We start from the raw sequence: 25,298 nt of genomic DNA, 5'->3' as shown, positions 1-25,298 counted from the left end.
GCGTTCATCCAACCTTGGCTGCATCTGGCCACTAGGTGGTGCCCTGGCATCAGCGAGGCACAGGCTCAGCCCAGCAGTGATGCTGACACAACACAGAAACAACTTCAGAATTGAAGATGATTTTAAAATTCACCTCTTTCCAGCCACTCATTTTAAAGTTGTGAAACTAAGAACAGCAGAGTCAAATGTGGACTAGTCAGCCCACCTGGTCATTATTAAAAGTAAAAATTGCAAAAGGAACAAGGTAATGTCAGAAAATATAAAATGCTGATGAGGTTCATTAACCAGTGAAGTCCCAAATGTTCAGTTCTGCAAATATTTCAACAAAATTGACACAGGTGCATAAAACAGGTTGGAAAGTATAATATAGAGCTTACATATCTTTTACATATTTTCATATGTATATAGAATTTTTTTTCAAATCCTCTCATCATTCACCCATTACTTTCTCAAAAGAATAGACCTCTGAAAACAATAATTATTTCATAATTCCCATGAGTGGTATATTTGTTGTTCAATTTAAGTGTTCATTAGCATTCTACATCCAGGATGATGGGACAAAAGAATTAAAGATGGAAATGCACTAATAAGAGCATAATGTGTACCTGACATGGTCAAACCATTCAAATAATATTCCCAATCCTCACCAAACACCCTGAATGTGATCAAACTTCACTCATTGTGATGTATAAGGAAACTGATGGTTCCAGAAGTTGTGGAGCTCACTGAAGTTCACACAGCCAATAAAGGATCAAGGAGCTACACTTCAACCTGCCCAGGGTCTTTACACCAGTCTGCTCTCATTAAAAGAGCAGGCTGATACTTCAAATTGCTCGGATTCTGCTTCTTATTCCACCTCTACACCACTTCCCCATCCCTGAGTGTGTGTGTGTGTGTGTGTGTGTGTGTGTGTATTTAAATGACATTACCACTTAAAAGACTTTGTAAATCTGAAATCTAAAATATCTGTTTCATTCTCCTGCTATCATTCATCAATTCAAAATTGTTAAATAGAAAAAAAAATAGCGTTCTTCTTTCCCCACTATGAAAACAATGTGAACCAAGATGGCTGAGTGAGCCTGCTAGTTCCCTCTGTTGACACAAACACCCTGAACACTCCTAGAATGCATTCTGGCCCTTCCCTAGAGCGTAGAGCTTCCTTTTGCTACATCCTAGCAACAGCTATTTGATTGTTAATTCCTCAAAAATCTCAGCTTTTCTACTAACAAACTCCTAAAATGACCTTCAGAAATACAGAGTTTCTCAAAATTTTAATTGAAAAAAAAAATCTAAGGAATGTACCAAGATCTAACTGTAATCGGATCAATTTTATTAATTCCCACACAGACTTATTTTAAATTCAAAAGTGTTTACAAAGTTAAAACCCTTCACCAAAAAAATGTTGAAGCTTCTAATGAACACCAGATGTTAAAATGGGGATTTCAGTAAAATATCAGCATTTTACCAAAGACAATCTTAAATGAAATTGTTCTAGGCATCTTAAAAACCAACAAATTAAAGTAACACTGTCAGACCTTTTTCTCAATGAGAGGACACAACTGTTATAAAGCACTTTCCTCAGGTACATAGGGGGAAAAGGTGTATACAGAGCAATATCTTAACAATAGTTATTCCTTGCTTATATAGTTTTAAGAGTTTTAGTCTTTATCTGTATTGCTAAATTATTCTATAATAAACAATGTACATTCTCTGTAATAAAATTTAAAAGAGCACAGAATTTGTAATTAAAAAGACCTATGTTTGAGTCGTCCCACAGCCTGACACTGGCTGTATGAACCTGGACAATATGTAACTCTCTTAAGTTTCCTTGTCTTCCGTAAACTAACCATCACCTGCTACAGATGGTGGGTCACTGAACAGATGATGTGCACAAGAGGCTTAGCACCATTCCTGGCATATAACCAAGAGGCATCCATTATTTTTTCCCCATATTACAATATGGAACCAAAAAACGTTTTTTAAGATTTTTTAAATTAAGAATTATACTCAATCCCCAGCACCAAAAAAATTACATAAAATATACATGTTCTTTTATTCAGTGGTTCTATTTCTAAGAATTCAGAGAGGAAACTAGAACTATAAAATATGAAAGAATAGGTATGCCAACCATAGCAGTTTTTTTGGTTTTTTATTTGTTTTTGTTTTGTTTTGTTGGGGCGGGGGAGTGCTGGGGATTGAACCCACAGCCTTATGCATGCTAGGCAAGCACTCTATCAACTGAGCTATATCCCCAGCCCCATAACAGTTTTTTAAACAACTTTTATCTCATTTAAAATAAATTAACAAAATTATGACCCAGTCATAGATTGGAATAATAAACAATGCAGTCATCCAAAATGATAGCATGGATCTATATACACTGCCATGGAAAACATCCATGACATGTTAAGTGAAAAAAAGCTAGCTGTGAGATGATAATTATATTATGATCCTATTTTGGTAAAAAAAAAATTATAAATGTGTGTTTATGCATAGACATATACAATGTATATCTACACTGAGAAAGTAAGAGAAGCAGATGGAAGAAATTAAAAAGCAACTGTAATTCCAACTACCAATTAGTAAAACTAGTAAATGTGGGTAGAATTACAGGTCACTTTTATGCTCATTAGTCAATCTGCATTTTCTCCACTCTTTGTAAAATAAGCATGTGTTAGCTCTATAAAAATTATACCTCCCAACTCCTCTGTAAGAAAAACTGAAACACATGAATCCCAAATGGCAAAATTCTTTCAACTTTGCCAAATACCCAACAACAAAGCCACTACTCAAACAGAACATCTACTGAGGTTTCCTGGGCCTGAATCTAATACTTTTTCACAGAAGTAGGTTTAATCAGCCCTGTCTTGAATGACCAACTGTTATAAAGCACTTTCCTCAGGTACTTCACGTGTTATTCCTAACAACCCAACATGACGGAGGCTAATTATCAATATACAGAGCCAAATGAGAATCCTTAGCCAATTTATGACTCAGAAGATCTAATTCTGGCTTCTCTATAGAGATCCCCTGTTAGTTTAACTCTAAACCTGGATTACTTATCCACAGGGTGGGGGGAAAACATGATTCAAGCAGGACTTCCTGCAAGGTAGTAATAGATATGAAATGATAAACATATTTTGTAAAAAAAAAAAAACTATCAAATCCAAATACATGAATAATAATGAAACTAGATTTCAGAAGTGGTGATGATGATGAGAATGATGATGATGATAATGTAGTAAAAAGAGTAAATCTAGTCAAGAGATTTCCAGGTTCCCATGGAAAACTGATATACTCTACCCCTATGACCAGAAAGTAAATAGGAGCTATCGTGTTTCATGGATAACATTTTTTTCTTCAATTTTATGTACTTCTCTAATGAACTAATCTTAAACCATTGGTGTCTATCATTACATATCACCTAGGTGATGTTAAGACATGGAAAAATATGAATAAGTAGAAAACAAGTATTAGTGGCAAATTTCACATAGCTAATCATGTTGCATTCAAGAGGTATGTTATGTTTTGTTTTCATTTTACTGAATACATATGCCCAGTGCTGTAAATAAGTAGTTTAATTACTATCAGAAAATTTGTACTCTTTGTCTCAAAGGAACTAAGTAGATAGTACAGTGGTGATATTCAGGAGCCCAGTTCTGAGTTGGAGTACCAGTTCTGCACACTTCTAGGTGACCCTGGGCAAATCCCCACCAAGAAGATGCCATTTATTCCTCCTTAGGTGTGGATCACAGAATCTGCATCTAAGAATTATTGGATATTAACTGAGATGATGCTAGAAACTATCATGCAGTAAGCACTAAACAAATATCGCCATCATCACCCAACATGACACTCCCCAAGAATACCTTGGGGACTCCCTACAGCCAAATGAATCTGAAAAACATTTATAGAATTCAGCAATCTGTTTAGTGGTGTAACCAGTTTGCTTCTCAAATTCTTCTTTAATGACTGGATAAAGAAAACATTCTATTTATGGCAACCTAAAAAAAACATGCTTGTTTTAAAAGAGTGGATATAGCTCCACCTACTGGAAGTTTAACCTTCAACACACTGGTTGCTATTCAATTTTATACATCCTGAATAGTCTGCAGAATATTACCAAGAGAAAGTGTTATCTGAGGAAATTGAAAAATTAAAGAAGAGTAATTAAAATAAATGTTTGGAGGGTAAAAAGAAGAAAAACCTACCATTTTCAATTTTGCTTTTAGGATGTGGTCCACTAAATGCTAAAAATTTTCCTGGAACAATCCAGTTGAAGTCACCATTTTCAACTCGCTGGCAGAATTTTGTGAGAAAAGAGAAGAAAAATATTTTATAATTCTTATACAATTTAGGAAACCCTTACAAATAAAACTGCTTTTCCTACTATTAGTATTAGACCAATTGGACATACATGAAAACAAAGTAATAAAACTTAAAAACATACATCTGATTCTCAAAATGTTATTTATGAATTTAATTCACTTGAGGAATTCTTCTATCTAGACTATGAACAGTTTAGGCTGTATGGAAAGTTAGTTTATTTAAGGTGTGGTACTTTGTTTAAAATAAGTTTGTCTCCTAGTCACTCTGAAATAAAATGAAATGAAAATAACATTGTTATCCTAGCAATAAATTAAAGAAGTAAGAAAAAAAATGAGAGATAAAAGCATTTCCATGAACATGATAAACGGACTTTAAACAATGAAAAAAATATCAATGTCAGGTTTATGATGAACACATTTTTATGGGCTGATGTCTGTTGTTGATTCTAATTTGAAGACCATGAAATGGCAGGAGGCAGAAGGGAGGGACAGAAACTCATTAAATCCTAGAGGTACACCACAAGCCAGGGTCAGTCAAGGTTTCCTGCAGGGGCTGCAAACCCAAACAAGGGTTAGCAATAAAAGTGGCTGCTCCTCCACTCAACCTAATTAGTCACCCTGCAGGAAATTTGAGTGTGGCTAACCTTCCAACCTATTTTTAAGTGAAATCTGCCTTTGAAATATTAACTTTCATTTTTGTTTTATTTTATTTATTTGCAGTACTGGTAACTGAACCTAGTGACACTCTACCACTGAGCTACATCCCCAGACCTTTTTTTATTTTTTTATTTTGAGACAGGGTCTCTTGCTACATTGCCAAGACTGGCCTTGAACTTGGATCCTCCTGCCTTCACCTCCCAGATCTCTGGAAAATGTTGATTATTTTAAATTAGGTTTTTAAATACTATGGGCTGACTGATCATCAGTTGTCATCCTCTAGGCTATACACTCTAAGGAATACACAGAAAAGGTCAAGACCAAGAAAGAGGCCAGCCACCTTCTACCACACCATCAGCCCCTCCATTTTCTTTTCTTCCCTCTGAACCCGTGGACACCAGGACAGGGCTAAGGTTACCCAGGACAGTGCAGGCAATTGGGAGACACTGTGCAATCCATCATATTGCCTCTTCACTGTCTTCTCTACATTCCACTCCCACCCCACCTCCCTAGTCTCCAATCTCAGGACAGGGAAATAACATGGTTCTCTTCAAGGGGCATCTGTGTCTATCTATATAAAAGGCTTGAGAAGATGACCTCAGTAATAGGAACCTGAGCTAAGTAAGAGTCTGCACTCTACTGTAAGAACTCAATAAATATTTGTTAACTAAATTAGAATAATATCATCAAGGAGATCTGGTGCCACTACTTATATTACCTATTACATTACCACTTTCATGAAAATCAAAAGTTGGCTATACATTTTCATTTTTAAAATGAGGATGTATCTTTTCAATTATACAAAGTTACAAATGAACCTTTACATGATATCCTGCTATGTCAGCATTGCATTAATCTAATTGTAATAACATAATATCTCTCTAATGCCCTAAGTAAAAGCTTAGCAACACCATGAATGTCACAATACATATGCATGGCTATCTATTTATAATCACTTGAATAAAGATTCAAACATACAACTATTATGATAATTAAACATTAATTCTTGTTTAAATAAAAGTCTCAAATTAATGATCCAATATCCATTTTGAGCAATTATTAAGGCTAAAGCATACTTTAAAAATTCAAGGGTAAGGGTATGTTCTAATCAAAAGTCTAAACTCAGCTCTCAGGAACAGTAGAAGAAATCCAGTTTCCACATTCACTATTTCTGTGTCCTTGGCCACCAACTAGGAAGATAAATAAATTGTGCTATATCTGTTTATTTGGACTACAGACATCTGTTTGGTTAAACAGTAACCTTTTATAATCAACCATATAGGAGAGAGGCCATGACCTCTCAGAATCAAAAGACTATGTTTGCAAATTTTCCTATCCAAAAAGATAAACATTAGATAATATTGGGCTATATTTAGCAGCCTAGATGAAGTTGATAGAATAAGTAACAGATTAAGATCTTAGATCTGAAAAAAAAATTTAATAAGAAAGATACAACTTTTAGCTAACGTAACATAAGCTTACCTGGGTAACCTTCCAAAATTAATATATGTGTCTCCTTTCACAGTGAATTATACAAGTGCTAATATGTATCAATAATAGAACATTTAAAATAATATAAGTTGGTTTTTCTCAAGCGAACACACACACCCACTTCAAAGAAACCTAGATCAGACAGGAACTCAAGGTACTTTCCAACCCTACCACATTTTATAAAGAAACTTCGAAGCAAGGATGAGGTAAGAGTAGGATTTAGCCTTTTCTAATATAAAGTCACCACCTATCAAATACTATGTAGAAAATCTATAGATGTTCTACACTATGAGAAAACCCCAAAACACGATGTGAATTCCTGAAACTGATACATTTAAGTGCTATTATTAACTTTACTGTAGGAGCTTTCAGTCCACAAAAGATTCAACAGATTTCTTTTGAATAGCTAACTCTCCTGGTGCACTTAAAATATAATTTGCTTTGAAAGCACAGATTTTTACAGCTTCTCAGAAATACATCTGTGCCTCTGTTGTAACAGTCACAAATATTATCCACTTAAATATTTAAAAATAATTGGCTTATTTGCCATTGTTATAAGCCTGCAGTTTAAAAAAAAAAAAAAAAAGTAGTCCTGAAGTTGACAAATAATTATTGATGTGATTTCTCAGACAACATAAATAATTTTGAGCACAATTCAACATTCACTCAAATATTTACTGAACTAATCTCTAGGGTATATAAAGAACTCAAAAAGCTAAACACTGAAAAAACAAATAACCCAAACAACAAATGAGCCAGGACCTGAACAGTGTTGGCGAGGATGTGGGGAAAAAGGTACATTCATACATTGCTGATGGGACTGCAAATTGGTGCAGCCAATTTGGAAAGCAGTATGGAGATTCCTTGGAAATCTGGGAATGGAACCACCATTTGACCCAGCTATTCCTCTCCTCGGATTATACCCAAAGGACTTAAAAACAGCATACTACAGGGACACAGCCACATCAATGTTTATAGCAGCACAATTCACAATAGCCAAACTATGGAGCCAACCTAGATGTCCTTCGGTGGATGAATGGATTAAAAAATGTGGCATATATACACAATGGAATTTTACTCAGCATTAAAAAAGAACAAAATCATGGCATTTGCAGGTAAATGGATGGTGTTGGAGAAGATAATGCTAAGTGAAGTCAGCCAATCCCAAAAAAACAAATGCCGAATGTTTTCTCTGATATAAGGAAGTTGACTCATAGTGGGGTAGAGAGGGAGAGCACGGGAGGAATAGATGAATTCTAGATAGGGAAGATAGGTGGGAGGGAAAGGGAGGGGGCAGGGGATTAGCAAGGATGGTGGAATGTAATAGACATCATTATACAAATAAGACTTGAATTGGGTGTCAACGTACTTTATATACAAACAGAGATTCAAAAATTGTGGTATATGTGTATATTAAGAATTGTAATGCAAAAAAACAACAACAAAGTACGTGTATAAAGGCATAAATTGATGTGAACATACTTTATTACAAAGATATGAAAAATTATGCCCTATATGTGCAATAATGCTTGTAATGCTTTCCATTGCTGTCGTGTATTTAAAAAATAATAATAATAAAGTGTTTGCTGAGTCTTTATTAAATATCAAGGACTACAACTTAGTGTCACATAAAATAATAAAAAGCATTTTCTCTGTTCTTTTAAGGAGTCCAAAGACAAATGGAAGTAACAGTAACAGCAGTAAACACATACAGACCTGACTCTGTGCCACTCACTTACTCTACACAGCAACACTCTGAGGCAGATAGCATTACCACCACCATTTTATCCTTTAAAGAAGAGTTGTACTAAATTTTGACAAATGTCACCACAGAAATACACAAGAGGTATAAGGTTGGCACAAAGACTCTTTTTAAAAATTAAGATAGAACTACAAAGTCTGTTTTTAAATTCATTTTGAAAGTGCACCCTTTATATTTACCTAATTTCTAAAACAATTAATTAGTGTTGACAGTGTAGTTGTACTACATAAAGGTGAATATGCTGTCGAGATGGGCCCTTTATGAGCTTAAAGCCAAGTAAATATTTGAGTTGTTTGGTTTAAATTAAGTTTCCATGCACTTTGGCTTTAAGTGATAAACTTTAGTTTATTAATTTAGATCTGACTTTGAGAGAGATGGTGTGGTGGAGGGAAAGAGGAGTGTCCCGCGTGGATGATTACTTCATCTCTGCTAGCCATGGCGGGAGGAGGGAGACAGCTTCAGAGCTAGCGGGTTGCTCCCACAGTCCAGACCAGTGAATACCTCTGTTGATACAACAGCAGCAAAACTGCAGGGCACGTTTGCTGATGCCATTGTCAAGACATAAGGTCTGAGGACAGCAGCACACAAATATATGGTTGCTGAAGCTCAAACGCAGGTTCTTTCAATTGTGAAATGTGTGTATACCAGAAATTATGAGGCCCCCAGGAGAGCAAAGTACTGGAGAGAGCAAATGCAGAGAAAGGACTGGCAAGACGGGTTAAGAAAGAAGACCAGAGGGAGAAATGCAAGAGACAGCACCTCGGAAGTTAGAGTAGGAAGGTAAGTTTCCAGAATTAGAGAGTGGCCACAGGGCAAATCGAATAGGAAGAAGACCCAAGCGCCGCCATTTGTTTTTCTCGCTTCTGTGTTGCAACAGTTTCAGTGGAGTTATGAAGGTATAAGCCAGACCATAATTAGTTGTAGAATACAGACTGCTGTCTTAAGAAGTTTGGAGGTAAAAGAAAAGACAAAAACCAGTAATTAAAGAGAAAGGGGAAAAAAAAAAAAAACATGGGAAATTGCTTAGGACAGGGTAGGCCTCTAAACATTTTATAGACTTACCCAACATGATCTTTAACTAGCAATGGGTGTGATTTATGAGCAGATGAGGAAACACCAGGTACCTCCACTTTAGCAGATGCAATGGCCCAAAAGAAATTTTTGTTCTGAAATCTTGTGGCCTTTGAGTGATGAAATCAATCCTCTAGGATGGCTCCAGGGGAATGCTTCTAATAGTTCTTCTAATGGTTCGATCACCATGGGAGGAACACCTCTATAATTGCTCCTGGTGGTGAGGACATGCCCACATGCCTGCATTCTGAGGCTTGCTTGACCCCAGTTCCTATGACAGGGGAGCTCCTTTTCCCAGTCCACAATCTATGAACAATTGAAGATGGCAGACCAAGCATCATCCAGATTATATTCCAGTTTACAAATTCTTAATCCAAAGCAAAGCTTTGAACATCATCCTTTTAAGTATTCAACAGCACTGACTCTTGCTGTTGACCTGAGGTGACTTGTTGACATGGGAGATCTAACTTTACTCATTCCCACGGGATATGCTAAAGGACAAAATGAGGAGTCTACACCTCCTGGTCCATGAAGGATACAGTCAATCTGGGGACAGTGCCTGGTCATATAGAAAACTAACAGTACATTACATGCAGACCTGATCTTAGATTGCAATAACTAGTACTCAATGCTGGAAAGAACTGATTTTTTTAAAGAAGAGATTGCAGCACAGATTGGTTGATAATGAAAGAAAGAAACACTATTTCAAGAAGTTGTCTACCAGAGTAAAATCTGTTCCTCGGAATGTTACTATAAAATCAGAATGGATCTTTAATTAATAACACTTAGTCACTTTCTACTGAAAATAGATCACACAAAATATCTTGAAATGGTGCTGTACTCCTTTCTAAGTATTCATTCACTCACAGCTTTAGTTCTTTCTTTTCAGAAACATTTAAAGACTGCCCACTACGCATGTACCGTGCTACTAGGTTACTGATTCATATAAAGAGAAATAGGACCTAGTTCCTGCCCACAAGCACCCACAGTGCAGGGGAGACGCAGCTGTGGAAGAACAATCACAAAACACTGCTTGAATGAGACTCCACAGGCTGAGAATGACTTCTCAGTCAGCCACGTAAAGATCGTGGGAGAAAAGAAGGGATCGTGGGCGGAAGTAGGAAGCAAAAGCATGTCCACAGGGACAAGACCATGAAGCAGTGCGCATCTGGGCAGCTACATGGATGGGAAAGGAAAGAGTGGAGAGGAAGGAGGCCCAGGCCAAGGCAGGCTTTTGTGCCACAGTAAAAAGTTTACATTTCTTCCCTGATGTTTGTCAGTGTGGAACCCACGAAGGACTTAAAATAGGGGAATGATATAATCAGATTTTGTTTTTAAAACATCGACTCTGATCCTAATGTGAAGACTTGCCCCAAAGGCCCAAGGGTAAAGACACCTACAGCAGACCTCTAGAACAGACCAGTGCTTTCTCCCAAATAGTCTCCAGATAACCTGACATTACTCTCTAGAACAGCAATGCTCTTCTCCCCCAAAGAGCACCCTACCAGGGAAGATGGCAATACAGATGACTTGTGAATCGCTGAAATGTCTCGGGAGTCAAACATTACACATTCGGCCTGTTCTGGATCAGTGAGAAACTCTGCATGACAACTAACTTGAGAAGCAGAGATGTCAGCTGGTGGCCAGAATCAAACAGGATAACTTCTGCAGAATAAGGCGGATGCTGTGACTTAAGGTGATAAGAGTGATGGACCTAGCAAATATAGTGAGCTAATAGGAGGCACTTAATATCTGTTCAATAAACAAACTGAAAAGTAGTTAGATTGAGGCCATGAAGATAGTAAGGTGGCTTCTTGACTCTCTTATAACAAATGTTTATTTGTACATTGTTATTTTTGTAAAACAAAGTTTCCTAACTAGAGTGACCAACCATGGAGTTGCTTGAGCAAGGACTGGGACAGCCAGAGTACCCAGGCCAGTTGCCAACAGCTGAGTTATGATCCCAGGGTGTTGAGCAAGTGTTATCATTTTCTCTGTATGGCATCATGAGAAACAAAAGGAAGCCCTGTGAGTGACTCCACTCCCAGGTAAGAGGTAACTGGTGCCTCTGTCATCAGAGAGGCAGTAGCCAAGTGCAGCTCTCTCTTGCGTGAAGTAGCCAATGTAAAGATGTGGCCTGGGCTTGTCAGCGTGTGAAGCACAGGGTCAAGTTTTCTAAAACAGCCTGATGTTCTAGATAATATTTTCATACTGACAGAACTACTTCACAGGAAGTGCTTTTAATATTTTTACCAAAAAAAAAAAAAAGGAATGATTTGTGTGGAGTGGGAGGAGGACAATGGCAGATACCAAGAGCTCAAAGACAGACGTCAAAGTAATTTCTCAGCTTTGTAGTAGTTTTTGAACTTCAGTCTCCATCTAATTTCCAAAAGGCAGCTCGTGGAGATTGCAGGGGCCAAATGCTGGATGGAAATAATAAGTGCAAGCTACAGAGGAGGCCCCCCCATGGGCTGTCATGGAAGCACGGCTTCTCTGCATTTCTTCCCACACCCACAACTAAGGACAGGGCACTGCTACAGCATGATACTTCCTCTGTGGTTTTCTGTGAGTTCCTCTGTGTATGGATAACATAAGGACATCATCAAAAACAGCAAGTCTCTGGTAAACATTGAAATGCCTCTTTAAGGACAACTAGGACAACAAGCCAAAGACATCAGATTCTCTCTGATGAATAATGACTGCTTAAGGGTAGGATCGTTAGTGATCAGTGGAATACAGGCATAGGCGTGTTTGGTAAGGACAGTAACCTCCCCCCAAAAAGAAAGCTGACTGAAGGCACACTGAGGGTCTTCTAAGCATTAACCTCTAACTTTGCTACTGGAGAGCGTAGAGTTTCTCACACACCTAAAGATACATAATTTAGAAGAATATGCAAACTCTTTCATCCTCATTGTTTTTGCCTAGGACAAAAGGTTTATTCATTTTTTTTTAATTTCTGAACTGGTCTATGGCTAGACTTCAAAGCAGTGGTTGCTCTCTTAGTCTTCAAGTTCTCTGAGAATACCTTAAGAAGCCTGTAGGAAAAGGTAGGAACGTCTGACACTGATTCCTACAGGAATCTTTTGGATTACCAAGAGTTGCAGTTCCTTTTCTGGACCTTCCCTGCGTAGCTCCCAGAATTGTATCTGTTTGATTAATGCAAACGTGAGGAACTGCAGAATTCCACAAGAGGTTGGCAAAGGACCTAGAAAGACCAGGTTTTGAAAGACACTTTCACAAATAGAAACCAACCCTCTTGCTTATATCAATACTTAATGTGATGTGCCATTTGCAAGTCATGTGAAAATAAAGCAAGAGCCTGAGATATCTTACCCCAAGCTTTCTGAACATGACAAGGCCTTGAAATGAACTCTCCAGTGAACAATTAGATCACAAAAAGCAAGAAATATAACCTGTTCTGCTTCTGCTAGGCTTCCTGTCACACTGATGGACTATGCTAGCACCCTAGCCAGCCTGCCATTCTTGCAGAGTCTGCAGTCTAGCTACATGTGGCTTCTATGTACTAATGTTTCCCCACCAAATTAAGGTATGCCATAGTGTAAAGCACACACTAGATCTCAAAGCACTTAAAAACTGTAAAATGACTAATGCCTAGGTCTTTGAACCACTTTGAGTTGAGTTTTGTGCAGAATGAGAGATAGGGCTTCAATTTCATTCTGCTCTCTATGGATTTCCAGTTTTGCCAGCACCATTTGTTGAAGAAGGTATCTTTTCTCCAATGTATGTTTTTAGCGCTTTTGTTTAGTAGGAGACAACTATATTTATGTGGGTTTGTCTCTGCATCTCCTATTCTGTTCTGTTGGTCTTCATGTCTTCATCAATGTTTAGAGGAGTTCAATTCACAATAGCTAAACTATAGAACCAACCTAGGTGCCCTTCAACAGATGAATGGATAAAGAAAATGTGGTATATATACACAATGGAATATTATTCAGACATAAAAAAATGACTTTATGTCTTTTGCTAGTAAATGGATAGGTGGATCTGGAGACTAAAATGCTAAGCAAAATAAGCCAGTCTCAAAAAAACAAATGCCAAATGTTCTTTCTGATATGTGGATGCTTACAAACTAAGGAGGGGGAAGAATAGAAGTTCATTTGATTAGATGAAGGGAAGGGAGTGTAGTTGAGAACAGGAAAGACAGTTGAATGACTCTGACATAACTTTCCTATGTACATATATGAATATACCACAGTGAATTTTCCACATCATATATAACCACAAGACAGAGATCCTAATTAAAATAAAATATACTCCATGTTTGTATAAATACATCAAAATATACTGTCATGAATAACTAAAAAGAACAAATTTTTTAAAAATGTAAAATATCTCAGTAATTTTGTATTGGCTACAGATTAAAATGATATTTTAAATATATTACATTAAGTAAAATCTATAATTAAAATTAATTTTCTTTCTTTTTTACCCTTTCTAAATGCAGCTACTAGAATATTTAAAATACATATGACTCTCATAATATTTCTAGTAGACAGTGCTGCTGAAGATCTTTGAATTATAGGATAAAGACAGATACAACCTTTGGCAGAATGAGCAGAGGTTTATATATAGACTGTATTCAACAGATATCTCCCATGTTCGTCTGTCCTCAATGTTTACATTTGTAAGTAGCATTCTGATCATAAAAGTCCCCTTTAATATCACCTAGAGACAAAGTCTTGTTGGTTTAGGCTTTTTCTTGAGCCATATTATATATTGAATGTACTTTAGTGAGGAAGTGTCTTTGAACGGTCCCATCCTGAATATCCCTTAGTCATCAAGGTGATATTCTCACAAATTGCTGTTGGTGATAAAATTTTACTTTGAAAATTACAATGCCTTCATTGGAATGCTGACTCTGCTGGAGTTAATGAAGTGTAGAAATTCAGCTCCTCCTCATAAGTTTGCCAAATATCTAGACTCACCGGAGCAGGGCAGACAGCAAAGACACCAAGCCCTGGCAGGAAGTGACTGGGCCCCAGAGTGTTGGCAAAGACAGTCCTTTCTTTACTCATTTATTCATAAAGCAAACATTTATGAAATGCCAAACACTTCGATTTGTGATTTTCCTCTTTTATGGGCTTTATGATGGAATAGATACATCATTCTCAAAGCGGAAGATGTTTGACAGCAAACTTTTCAAATGTTCACCAAAACCGACTACTCCCCTCCCAATCCCTGGATGGTGGTTGTTAGCTCAGAGGATGAAGCTCACTCCCACCAGATGTTTGGTTGGTTGGTTGGTTGCTTGGTTGCTTAAGGTTTTTCAACAGTGCTTTCAAGTCACCTTGAACATTGACATCAAAGTTAAAAGACAGCGAAAGAGAGGAAGAGGTAGATGAAGGAATAAGTAAAACATCAGTGAGCTTGTCCTCTTTATTGTAGTGTTTGTTCCTTCCTTTCCTTCTACATCCCTCACCAACCTCTCTTTTTATTAAAATTGCTTTAGTGTTTGGCCATCTGTTTTTCTCCATGCTTACATATATGGAATACAGATCTGAATTATTCTGGGGAGGAGGACCTAAAATTTGTCTAATTTGGAGACTCACTTTAAAAATACAGAATTTTTATTCTGGATTCCTACAGGTGGCACACACACAGGGACTTGGAAGGCTGAGACAAGAGGATCATAAGTTCAAGGCCAGATTCAGCAAACTAGCAAGGCCCTCATCAATTCAAAATAAAAAATAAAAAGACACCCCTGGGTTAATCCCTAAAACCCCCCAAAAAAAATTACTATCATAGAATTGGTATAGAACATTAACAGGCACCCATGCAAATAAGAGGTTTCAACATTTAAACTTCATTAGCTTCAAAATATATCAGCTCTGTGCCTATGATACCATACATGTAATATGTATTATGTAGCATCATACATATAATATGTATGAGATGGGAGTGTCTTGTTATATTTTATTTATTTTAAAAGGATTATAAACACCCTTCTGTGTCTTTTCAACAATATAATATAGAAATCATCCTAGGTAGTATCGTTGAATTCATTTTTTTAAAAATGTTCATATCACATCCATGATGTACATGTACCACAAATTATCCAGCCATCTCCCTTATTAGGTGTACATTCCTTTGCTTCTAGTCTTCTCTTTTGAAGAAAGGATTCTTTCGCTACTATACAAATGCCACAAAAATACTTCTATAGTTTTTTAAAAACTGTGAACTTTTAATAGATTGCACTAAATTTATTAATTTTTGGAGAAGTAGCAATTTCATTATGTTGAGATGTTCTAAAGAAGAAAACAGTATGTTTTTCCACTTGGACAAATCCCATCCATAGGGTATTTATGATCCAATAAAGAAAATAAAGCTTGTGGGCAAATAGCCATGATGTGAGAAAAAAGGAAAACACAAATTATAAAACATGAAAGTAATGGGAAGAGAATACTCTAGAGGTACAGTCAGGAGAGGAGAGTTAAGAGAAGGGGGGAAACTAGGAGAAAGCAAACTCAGCTGGAGCACAGAGACATTTGAGAAACAGCAAGTAAGCAGTTCAGAGGGGCTGGAACAGAAAGTGCAGATGGTACAGAACCAGGAGATGAGGCCATGAGGTAGGTGGAGCTCAACAGAGCCAAGAATTCCAGACAGAAGAGACTATCCTCCTTCAGCAGGGCAATGGGACCCACAGCCAGTTGGGGCCAAGAAGAAAATGAGAGCTCAGTTTTAGGATTACTCAGGCAGCCTGGGAGGAGAAGGCCGGCACTGAGGCAGAGAGCAGCAATAGTAGTCCACGGGAGACCATATGAGACCTTGGCTGGGTGAGAAGAGAGAGGAAAGAAGAGAGGAACACATCCTGTGGCACCAGTGACGGGAATTCAAACACTAGATTAGGGAGGGGAAAATAAGGATGCTTCTAGTCTTGAACCTGGGCAAACAGTAGGATGGTGACACCATCAACACAGATGAACAAAGCAAAAGATGGTGTTTGGATGAAAGATTTGTTTTGAATCGTTAAATGTAACATGCAGGCAGGATATTCAAGTAGACACAGCCTGGGCTAGAGCCCAAAACATAAGGCCATCCTGGTCTTTCAAAGAATAGTGATACATTTTCCTACTTCCCTGCGGGCACCAAGCAGATGAGCTCATGTTCAGAGAATGTCAAGCCTCCTCACACTCCACAGGCTTATCATCTTTCAGAAAAAGTTAACTTCTGGACTCCTTACACTGCTCACAGAGTGCCCTTCTTCAACATCTGCTATGGTCTGACCCAGCCTGGACAGCCACTGCCTAAATGCACAGACAAGACATCACCTGAAAGCCTCATAACAGTGCCATGAGAAAAAGTTCAATGAACTCTTAGAACTAAGTGCATTCAACTCTGCTTCAAAATAGAATACATACCCTCAAGAGCACTGTAAGGTATATATCCAGTTTTGTTTTAAATAAAACTGAATTTTCAAATAAAAGTAGCTTATAATTTTACCAAACTATACTTCAAAACTATTTTTTCTTCTAAAGGTACAAAGTGATTGTCAATAAAGTTTGATAAGACAATATATAGAGATACATGACGTTTTCCTAAATTAAAATGTTGGTGATCCTTGGTTCAACGATAATAAACAAAGCTGAAAAAAACAAAACAATTGGTGGGGGGATTCAAGAATACTTTTATTTAGCAGTTAGATGGGAAAAAATAATCAATATGAAATTATATTTTGCAAAAATATTAAATATACAAACCTCATAATGTTCATATTCCTCCACATCAAATGTCTCAAAGTCAAAAAATCCATGTTGTAATCCCTAAAAGAAGAAGAATTTGAATTAGTTTTTATACTTAATTGATGGAATACACTCATCATTTCTGAAATTCACAATAAAAAAAATAACATAAGAGTTTGAAACTTAATTTTATGCATCTCTAGAAATCATTTCATAACAGTGGTCCCACACAGGATGTCTCTTGGATGCTAATTTATATTAATTTTACTTAAAGTTAATAATGCATATAAAATGGGACAAATTGGCAAATTTATGATTAAAGCCTACTGAGAACTATACCTATGACAGAATAAATATTAGAATGATTAACTTATCAAATAGAAAAATAATCAGTTATTCTTAGAAAGTTTTGTTTTCTTTAATCTAATAATATTTAACCAAAAATGGCATTTTTAATTTCTAATTTACTTCTAAAATTCTACTTTGAGACACTCTGTTTTCTGATGTTAGTCTGATGTTAGAAGGAAAAAAACTGATATTTTTAACAAAACAAAAAAAAGCTTCATACTTTTTTTTCTAACTAATGACTTAGAACTTTTTAAAATTATCTAGCTTATTCAGATCTAATATTTTCAGGAAGACAAATAGTCTTCTATTTTATAAACCCTGAAGTGATAGAGATTACAAACTTACAGGCACTTTAAAAGTTATATGGTCAAGCCATTAAAAATAGAAAAAGAAACTAACAAGCTAAGCTCCAGTACTTCCAGCTTCGAAAAACCTTTAGAGTATTTTTTCAAATTACAGGCCACCAGCATCAAAACACTTGATTTTAAAGACTTGAAAATAGTTTTCATAAATAGTTTTCATAAATTTCATAAAAGATTCATGGGCTGAGGCTGAAGCTCAGTGGTAAAGTGCTTGCCTTGCATGTATGAGGGACTGGGTTCAATCCTCAGCATCACATAAAAATAAATAAAGATACTGTGTGTTCATCTACAACTAAATAAATATTTAAAAAAAAAAAAGACAGATCTTGGGCCCCTTCCCAGAACTGCTAAATGGGGCACAGGATCAGCATTTTAACATGCTTTTCTAGGTGATTCTTATAAATTCTAAATTCTGATAACACTGGTTTAGGCAATTCCTACCCAAAAAGCAGAACAAGTTAAACCTTTTAAAAAGCAACTTCATTCCAGAGAAAACGGTGAGAAAAATATGTTCTAAACAATCTAATTTTCTTCCTTTCTCCTTATTTTTAAAGTGTATACTTGCATATGTGTCTGTATGTTCACATAACACATGATCTACGCTTATGACAATGTTAAGACATCAAAGCCAGAAAAATATCTTCCCTAAAAAGGCAAAAATGTGGCCACACTTTGAGCACCCATTCTCACAAGGGTTCTCCCCACCATAAAAACAGCCCAGAACATGGCACATCATGTAAGGTAGTATACACAGGCCAAGATTTCTCCCTTGCTTAAAGATGTGTGGAACATCTATCGGATCCTTTAAAATCTCATCTATATTTGGGTAGACCCCACCATCTGAGAAAACAATAAGTTTAGAGAAGGTTGTATTCATGACTAAAGTCCACCTTTCCTGTACAACAGGAAGCATGTCATGAATTTCTATATTGAGACACCAGTTACCATAATAACGGCCAGGGATATTCCAGTGAGAACTCTTTCTGAATTTTGTGTTGTAAAAGAAGCAGCACGTACCAGATGGAAGGAAAGGCTAAATAACAATAATAATGACAATAAGTAAATCACTTTTTCCTCTCAGGCATTTTCTCTAAATGCTATAATTATGGGTTATATGTAGGGTAATATCTCCATAAAATCTTTTAACTAGTATTTCTAGAAGTATATTTCCATTATACTGTTGGCAAGGGTGGGCTAAAGCATCCTTATAGCTTTTATGAGAAGAAAAATTTATGAAAACTATTTTCAAATCTTAGAGGCTTTAAAATATCAGGACTGGGGGCAGGGTAGCTCAGTCATGGAGCACTAATCTAGCATGCACAAGACCCTGAACTTGATGCCCAGCACCACAGAAAAAAATAAATAAAATATCAAAGTCAGAAACAAGTATACATAAAACAAGCAGCAGAATAATAATAATACTGTTTATCTCAATTCAAACATATCAAAACCAATTTTATATTACAAAAAAGAAACTTGTGCTAGCATCCTACTGACACTATATATATACTGACACTATATAACCAATGGGTTACATAACACATACATTTCTGTCTGATAACAAATCACAACTTTACATCCAAGATGGAATTGTGTACTTTCAGAACTCATTAAGAGTAATCACAGGATAACTTGCATGTCTTCTCAGATTATAAATTAAACATATCCCAAAAATATAAAACACAACTAACTAACTTCAGAGTGCATCAAATTATCTGGAGGGGCTGTTCAAACACAGACCAAAGGGCCCCACCCCCAGAGTTTATGACTCAGTCAGTCATGGGCAGGGGTGAATTAACAGAACAGTGGCTTAGATAACTTCCTGTCTCTCTCCCACCAAGATCTAGCTTCATAATGAAGCTCAGTGGGTAACAAAGAAATGTCACTGGCACAGCTTCAGGTAGAAGTGATCAATTTGGCCCAGAACACAAATAGTTTAAATGAGAAAGAGAGGCGTCTCTCCACCCAGGTTACCCTATTGTCTGTGCAGTCTCCCTCCATATCCAAAGGGGTTGGTTCCAGTATCCTTCACAGATACCAAACTCTGCAAATGCTCAAATCCCCTATTATTAAATGGTGCAGTATTTGCATATAACCTACACGCATCCTCCCATGTACTTTAAATCATCTCTAAATGACTTATAATACCAAATACAATGTAAATGCTAGATAATATTGTATTGTTTAAGAAATAATGGCAAGGAGGAGATGTTCAGTGGAGAAGCTGGGTTTTTTGTTTTTGTTCTGGTTTTTTTACACTCCCCAAATATTTTCCATCTGAGGTTGGCTGAATCATCGAGGAGGAACCCACAGATACTGAGGGCCAGCTGTACTTTTCAAATCAATCATCATTCAGGAATCGAAAACCCTTCAGAGCTCACTAGTTCCCCTCTCTCTTCTCCAATGGCAAACAAGGGTGTTGGAATTATTCCTTCTCTGTTTTTTTAAACTACTGTACCAACTACAGCAAAAAAAAAAAAAAAATTGTTATTACCTTTCTGATTCCCTGTAAACAGTCGAGGATGGTGAGATTGTAAGTGCAATTTCCAAAGGAAGCATCCCTACAAACATAAATAAATTTAACATTAAAAACTTGCATTCAGAATTTTCAAGTAAAATATCTAAGGCAGTTTGAGATGCGCTTGCTCAGCTTCATGTTGTCAATATGGCAAAACTTATGTAGCATGTCAGAACCTACTGGTTAACTATTAATGCAACTTCACTGAAACACTTCTGAAATTGCTCTAATTCAACAAGCAGAATTAATAAGAAAGCAGATTCAAGTCTGAACTCCAGAGTCAGACTGCTTTGGTTCAAATTCCCACTCTGCCATGTACTGGGTAAGAACTTGAGCAAGTTACTTTACCTCTAGGAGTCCTGGTTTCTTCATCTGTTGAAGCAAAGTTAATGACAGCAGCTAGCATTCATAAGGATTGATATTGGATTACATTAAAAAAAAATAGGTAAAGCCCTTCAAATGTGCCTGGCACAAAGAAATCACTTAAATGTTATTACCACTCTTATTAACAGTGAATTGAACTGTTTGGTTAAGTAAAACATTCATCATTACAATAGGCCTTTTGGCAGGGGACCAATCTTGTCAGGAGTGTGATAAACACAGCATTAGAAAGGTAAGGGGGACACTGTATGTAGGTCAGTAGAACCTAGTAGTTACTTTCATGAATTAAAAGCCATCTCTCCTCCCTACAGGGAGAAAGGAGAGGGCTGAGGAAAATACAGTCACACTTCCCAACAGACAACCTCCTGGGATCCATGAGGGCTACTTATGCACCCTGAGGTGCTCCGTCCAAAGAGTGGGAACCTACTGCACCAAAAATTGAGGGCTTCATGCTTTATTTAAGTTTTTAGAGCAACTCAGCATATCTACTTCAGGCAACATAAAACTGAAGTATCAAGTTCAGGTCAGTTAAACAAGAACTGGCACTGGAGCTTTAACACTAGCAATGTTCCAAGGTGTCTGAGGCAAGAAACTTGACCTCAAGTCTCTTGGTCTCTGCCCAGCCCCCACTGCTGACCCAAGAAGGGAGCCCATGCCAGGCACCTGCCCTGACAAAGTCAAGTCCCACCCGAGCAACACCAGTATAAGGATAGCTCCTGGGAGAGAGTCAGAAGATGTCCAATGGGAGAACACAATTTTTAAGGGTTTTCAACGTAATTAACATAAAACAAAGCTTTATATCACTAGCCATCCAACGTACCTAGAACCTGTGGCTGCTAAGCCATGAATTAAAATGTAACCCGAAATTTACTGAGTTTCGGGCCCTGATAGCCTGATACAAATCGAGTGAGTTAGCCAAGGTTAACAGAAATGGTGCTTAAATCCTGAAACTTCAAAAGTAACCTATGTAAATAGAAGGATCAGTTCAGATATTTAAATTGATTTCAATAGGAGTTTTGTTGTTTTGTTATTGTTTTTAAATATCATCTGAACTTATTTCAGTGAAAATAAAATGTCTTTTCAACTATCTTTAAAAGCTATAAAACACTTGCTAAGAAGCAAATTTTAATGACTGATACCAGATAAAGGAATAGCTGGAGATCTAAGATAAAAAACTAGTTTTTAAAAACAATTACACATTCCTTTGCAAATACCTGTCTCTTTGGGGCAAGGATTCAGATTCTAGGTGCCATGGACCCATTTTTTAATGATCTAACGTTTTCAAATGAATAAAATAAAATATATAATATTAATGAAAAACCAATTTAAACAAGGTTATCAAAACATTAAAGAAAAAATTTATAATACCTCAAAATACACTTTTTAAGTTAATATATGACAAGATCTAGTGACAGATCTGATAACCACTGTACTTTTCAGCAAGAAATGAGCAGAAATAATATTTTTTATAATGTTGATACTAGTTTCTAGATTTTTTAAAATATTTATTTAGTTGGAGATGAACACACAATATCTTTATTTATTTTATGTGATGCTGAGGATTGAACCCAGTGCCTCACACACAGGAGGCAAGCACTTTACCACTGAGCTACAGCTCAGCCCCCAGAAATAATATTTTAAGATTTAACAACTGTAATGTGATATAAAAATGCCTGTGATTTCTAGTGACAAAGTCAAATATGTTGCTAAAGCTACTATAGTTCACTTCCAAATTTTATAATTAAATACTATAAATTATAAGTTTAGTGAAAATAAAGATAATTTTCTTTTCTCACCTAAATTCACTAGCACTCAAGTAGGTCAAAAACTATTGCTTTAATTTTTTACAAGGAAAATTCCTTTGTATTCAAAAAGAGTAAAACACAAATTTATAAGAATTGGAGGTACTTCCTATTCCTTTAAATATATCTTCCTACCCCTAGCCTCAACTAAATGGTTTCACAAATAGACCTAATCTCTCCGGATGTCTGCAAACTATGCTAAGACTATCCTGCTATCTCTTGTCCTGTCACAGCCATAACTGTTACCAAGGACTGAAAAGACAGCTCTGAGCTGGGCACAGTGGTGCACACCTGTAGAGCCAGCTACTCAGGAGGCTAAAGCAGGAGGATCACTTAAGCCCAAGAGTTCAAGGCTAGCCTAGATAACACAGCAAGGCTCTAAATAAATAATATAAATAAAATAAAATTGTTTTCAAAGAAAGAGAGCATGTACTCTGATGACTTAGTGGTCAAATCTGCACACAGGCAAAGCTGGGAGAGATGAGTTCATATGCCACGGGACAGAATAAGGATACAAAGCAGTCTCAGCAAACTGGAAACACAGAAGTTTACAAACTGAAATATATAAGAAGGAATGCCATGAAATTCAGTAATATCCTCCTGACTGAAGGAAGGAGATGACACACCTCTTTTGAGCACCTAGGATGCCAGCTAATTTAGATACATCATGACAGCAACATAAAGGAACAGATTCCAAACTTGCCCCCACACCAGGGAAGAGAAAAATGGTTTATTAGTAACATCTGGCTCGTTTACAGACACAAGAGAGTAAATATACAGTGAAAGGACACAAAAACATGTTATACATTCCCTGGGGCCCAGGGCAGAAAGTCAAGGAGGAAAATTAAGCCCAGGAATCTACCACCAACCCAGAAACTCTTTCAAAACACTTTTTCAACCCTAGTGTAATCAATCCAATGTGGACAGGGAGAATAAAGAAAAAGAGAGAGAGTTTTGAAAGCTGGAGATCAGATGAATAAGTGGTAAATAAAGTTGAAGGCCAAGAAAACTGAATACCAAGCTGACAATGGGGGAAAAAAACAGAACTAACACAATTAATACCAGATTATTCTCAAAGACTGGGTAACTAACAGGACAGGGTTCTTCTAGAAGTCAGAATAAAGCACATTCCATCAGTAAGATTTGAAAGCCCATTAAAGTTGAGAGATTTTATTCTATAAAAGTAATATTACCACTCATTTTATAAATCAGTCCTCCTTGTTGATTTTCCTCACCTACTCAGGTTAGTCAGAATCATTTGAAAATAAAATGGATTGGTCCTAAAAGGCATCGAGGTACCTGCCCCACCCAATGTTCAAACTTGAGTAAGAATTTTTCTCATCCATGTTACAACATGAAATGGATCTCAGGGGTTAGGAAAACAATAGGCTCTATTAGTCTCAAAAGTTCTTTCCTATGTTGAAATTATACCATTATTTAACACTATCGATATTCTTTTTCTGATCCATATCTCTTTCCTGGATTCTTCCTAAAAGAATTTAAACACTTTTAGGTCTCTACCATTTTTAAAAAAGAACAAGTCATCCAAACTCTGTTGACTCCACATTTTGCTTCAGATACCAGCTTCTTTTGTGCCCCCTCTTTAAAAGAAGACTCTCTAGGGGAAGGTAGGGCCTGGCTCAGTAGTGGAGCTCTTGTTGAGCATGTTCAAGGCCTTGAGTTCGATCCACAACACAACCAAAATGAATTAATAAATAAATAAACAAAAACAGAATACACCTGTAAAGAATTACTCAACTTCCTCCTTGAAACGCACAGTTTGGTGGGGTTTAGTATGCTAGAAATGTTTTACAACCCCATCATCATTAATTCCCAAACACTTTTATCACCCCAAAAAGAAACTATATGATCATTTGCAGTTACTCCTCATTCTCCCTTCTCCCAGGCCTCTGCAATCCCTCATCTAGTCTGAGGACCCTCTGGCAAGCACCATCTTACTCAACATGTCACCATGAGTATCTTCCTTCTTTGAATACTATTTTCTCTTGGTCCCTGGATTTTCCTTCTGCCTGTCCAATCGCTACTTCCCATCTCCTTTGCAAAGTTACCCTTCACTTCCTTCTCGTTAGACTTCTACAAGGTGCAATTTCAGCCCAAATTCTTCTCGCTCCATTCTCTCTCCCTAGACCAGGAGCTCTCAAACTTCAGTGTGCACCATCATCACCTGGATAGTTCCTTGAAACAGATTTCTGGGCCTACCCCAAGTTTCTGACTCAGGTCTAAGACAGGGCCTGAAAATTTGCATTTCTAACAAGCTCCCAGGTGGTGCAGATGCTGCTAGTAAGAGGAAACACATTTGGAAAACCATTTGCCCTAGACAATCTCATCTACTTATCTATCTACAATGATACTCAAATACATCTTTCTAGCACAAACTCCTTATTTTAACATTTTATTTTTTCTAATTAGTTAAACATGATGGCAGAATACATTTTGTATCATTGTACACAAAGGGAGCACAATTATTCATTTCTCTGGTTGTATATGCTGTAGAATGGTACCATTTGTGCAATCATTACATGTACCTAGGGTAACGATGTCCTTCTCATTCCACCATCTTTCCTTCCCCAGTGTCCCCTCCCCTACACCCCTCCCCTATGCCCAATCCAAAGTTCCTCCATTCTTCCCAGGCCCCCTCCAGCAATTGTGGATCAGCATCCACTCATCAGATAAAATGTTCAGCCTTTGCTTTTTTGGAATCGGCTTACTTTGCTTAGCATGATATTCTCCAACTCCATCCATTTACCTGTAAATGCCATAATTTTATTCTCTTTTAATGCTGAGTAATATTTGTGTGTGTGTGTGTGTGTGTGTATAGATAGATAGATAGATAGATAGATAGATCACTTTCTTTATC

The 25,298-nt window shown here is 36.9% G+C and overlaps 1 protein-coding gene across 5 annotated transcripts in view; it reads right to left on the bottom strand.

Moving 5' to 3' along the window:
* The window catches only part of Cdc14a (cell division cycle 14A), a 162,168-nt gene that overhangs the window by 62,475 nt on the left and 74,395 nt on the right, over positions 1 to 25,298 (bottom strand). For all 5 annotated transcript variants that reach the window (XR_007351805.1, XR_007351804.1, XM_048814616.1 and 2 more), the window contains 3 exons: positions 20,214 to 20,280; positions 17,028 to 17,090; positions 4,212 to 4,299 (listed from right to left, as the gene is read on the bottom strand). Coding sequence is in view for 3 of the 5 variants with exons in the window: in XM_048814616.1 (XP_048670573.1) it covers positions 4,212 to 4,299; positions 17,028 to 17,090; positions 20,214 to 20,280 (218 nt within the window). In the remaining 2 variants the exon portion in view is untranslated. The remainder of the gene's footprint in view (positions 1 to 4,211; positions 4,300 to 17,027; positions 17,091 to 20,213; positions 20,281 to 25,298) is intronic.

Source organism: Marmota marmota, unplaced genomic scaffold, assembly GCF_001458135.2.
Source record: "Marmota marmota marmota unplaced genomic scaffold, marMar, whole genome shotgun sequence".
NCBI classification, from domain to species: domain Eukaryota; kingdom Metazoa; phylum Chordata; class Mammalia; order Rodentia; family Sciuridae; genus Marmota; species Marmota marmota.
This window is presented reverse-complemented; position numbering and strand designations above follow the sequence as displayed.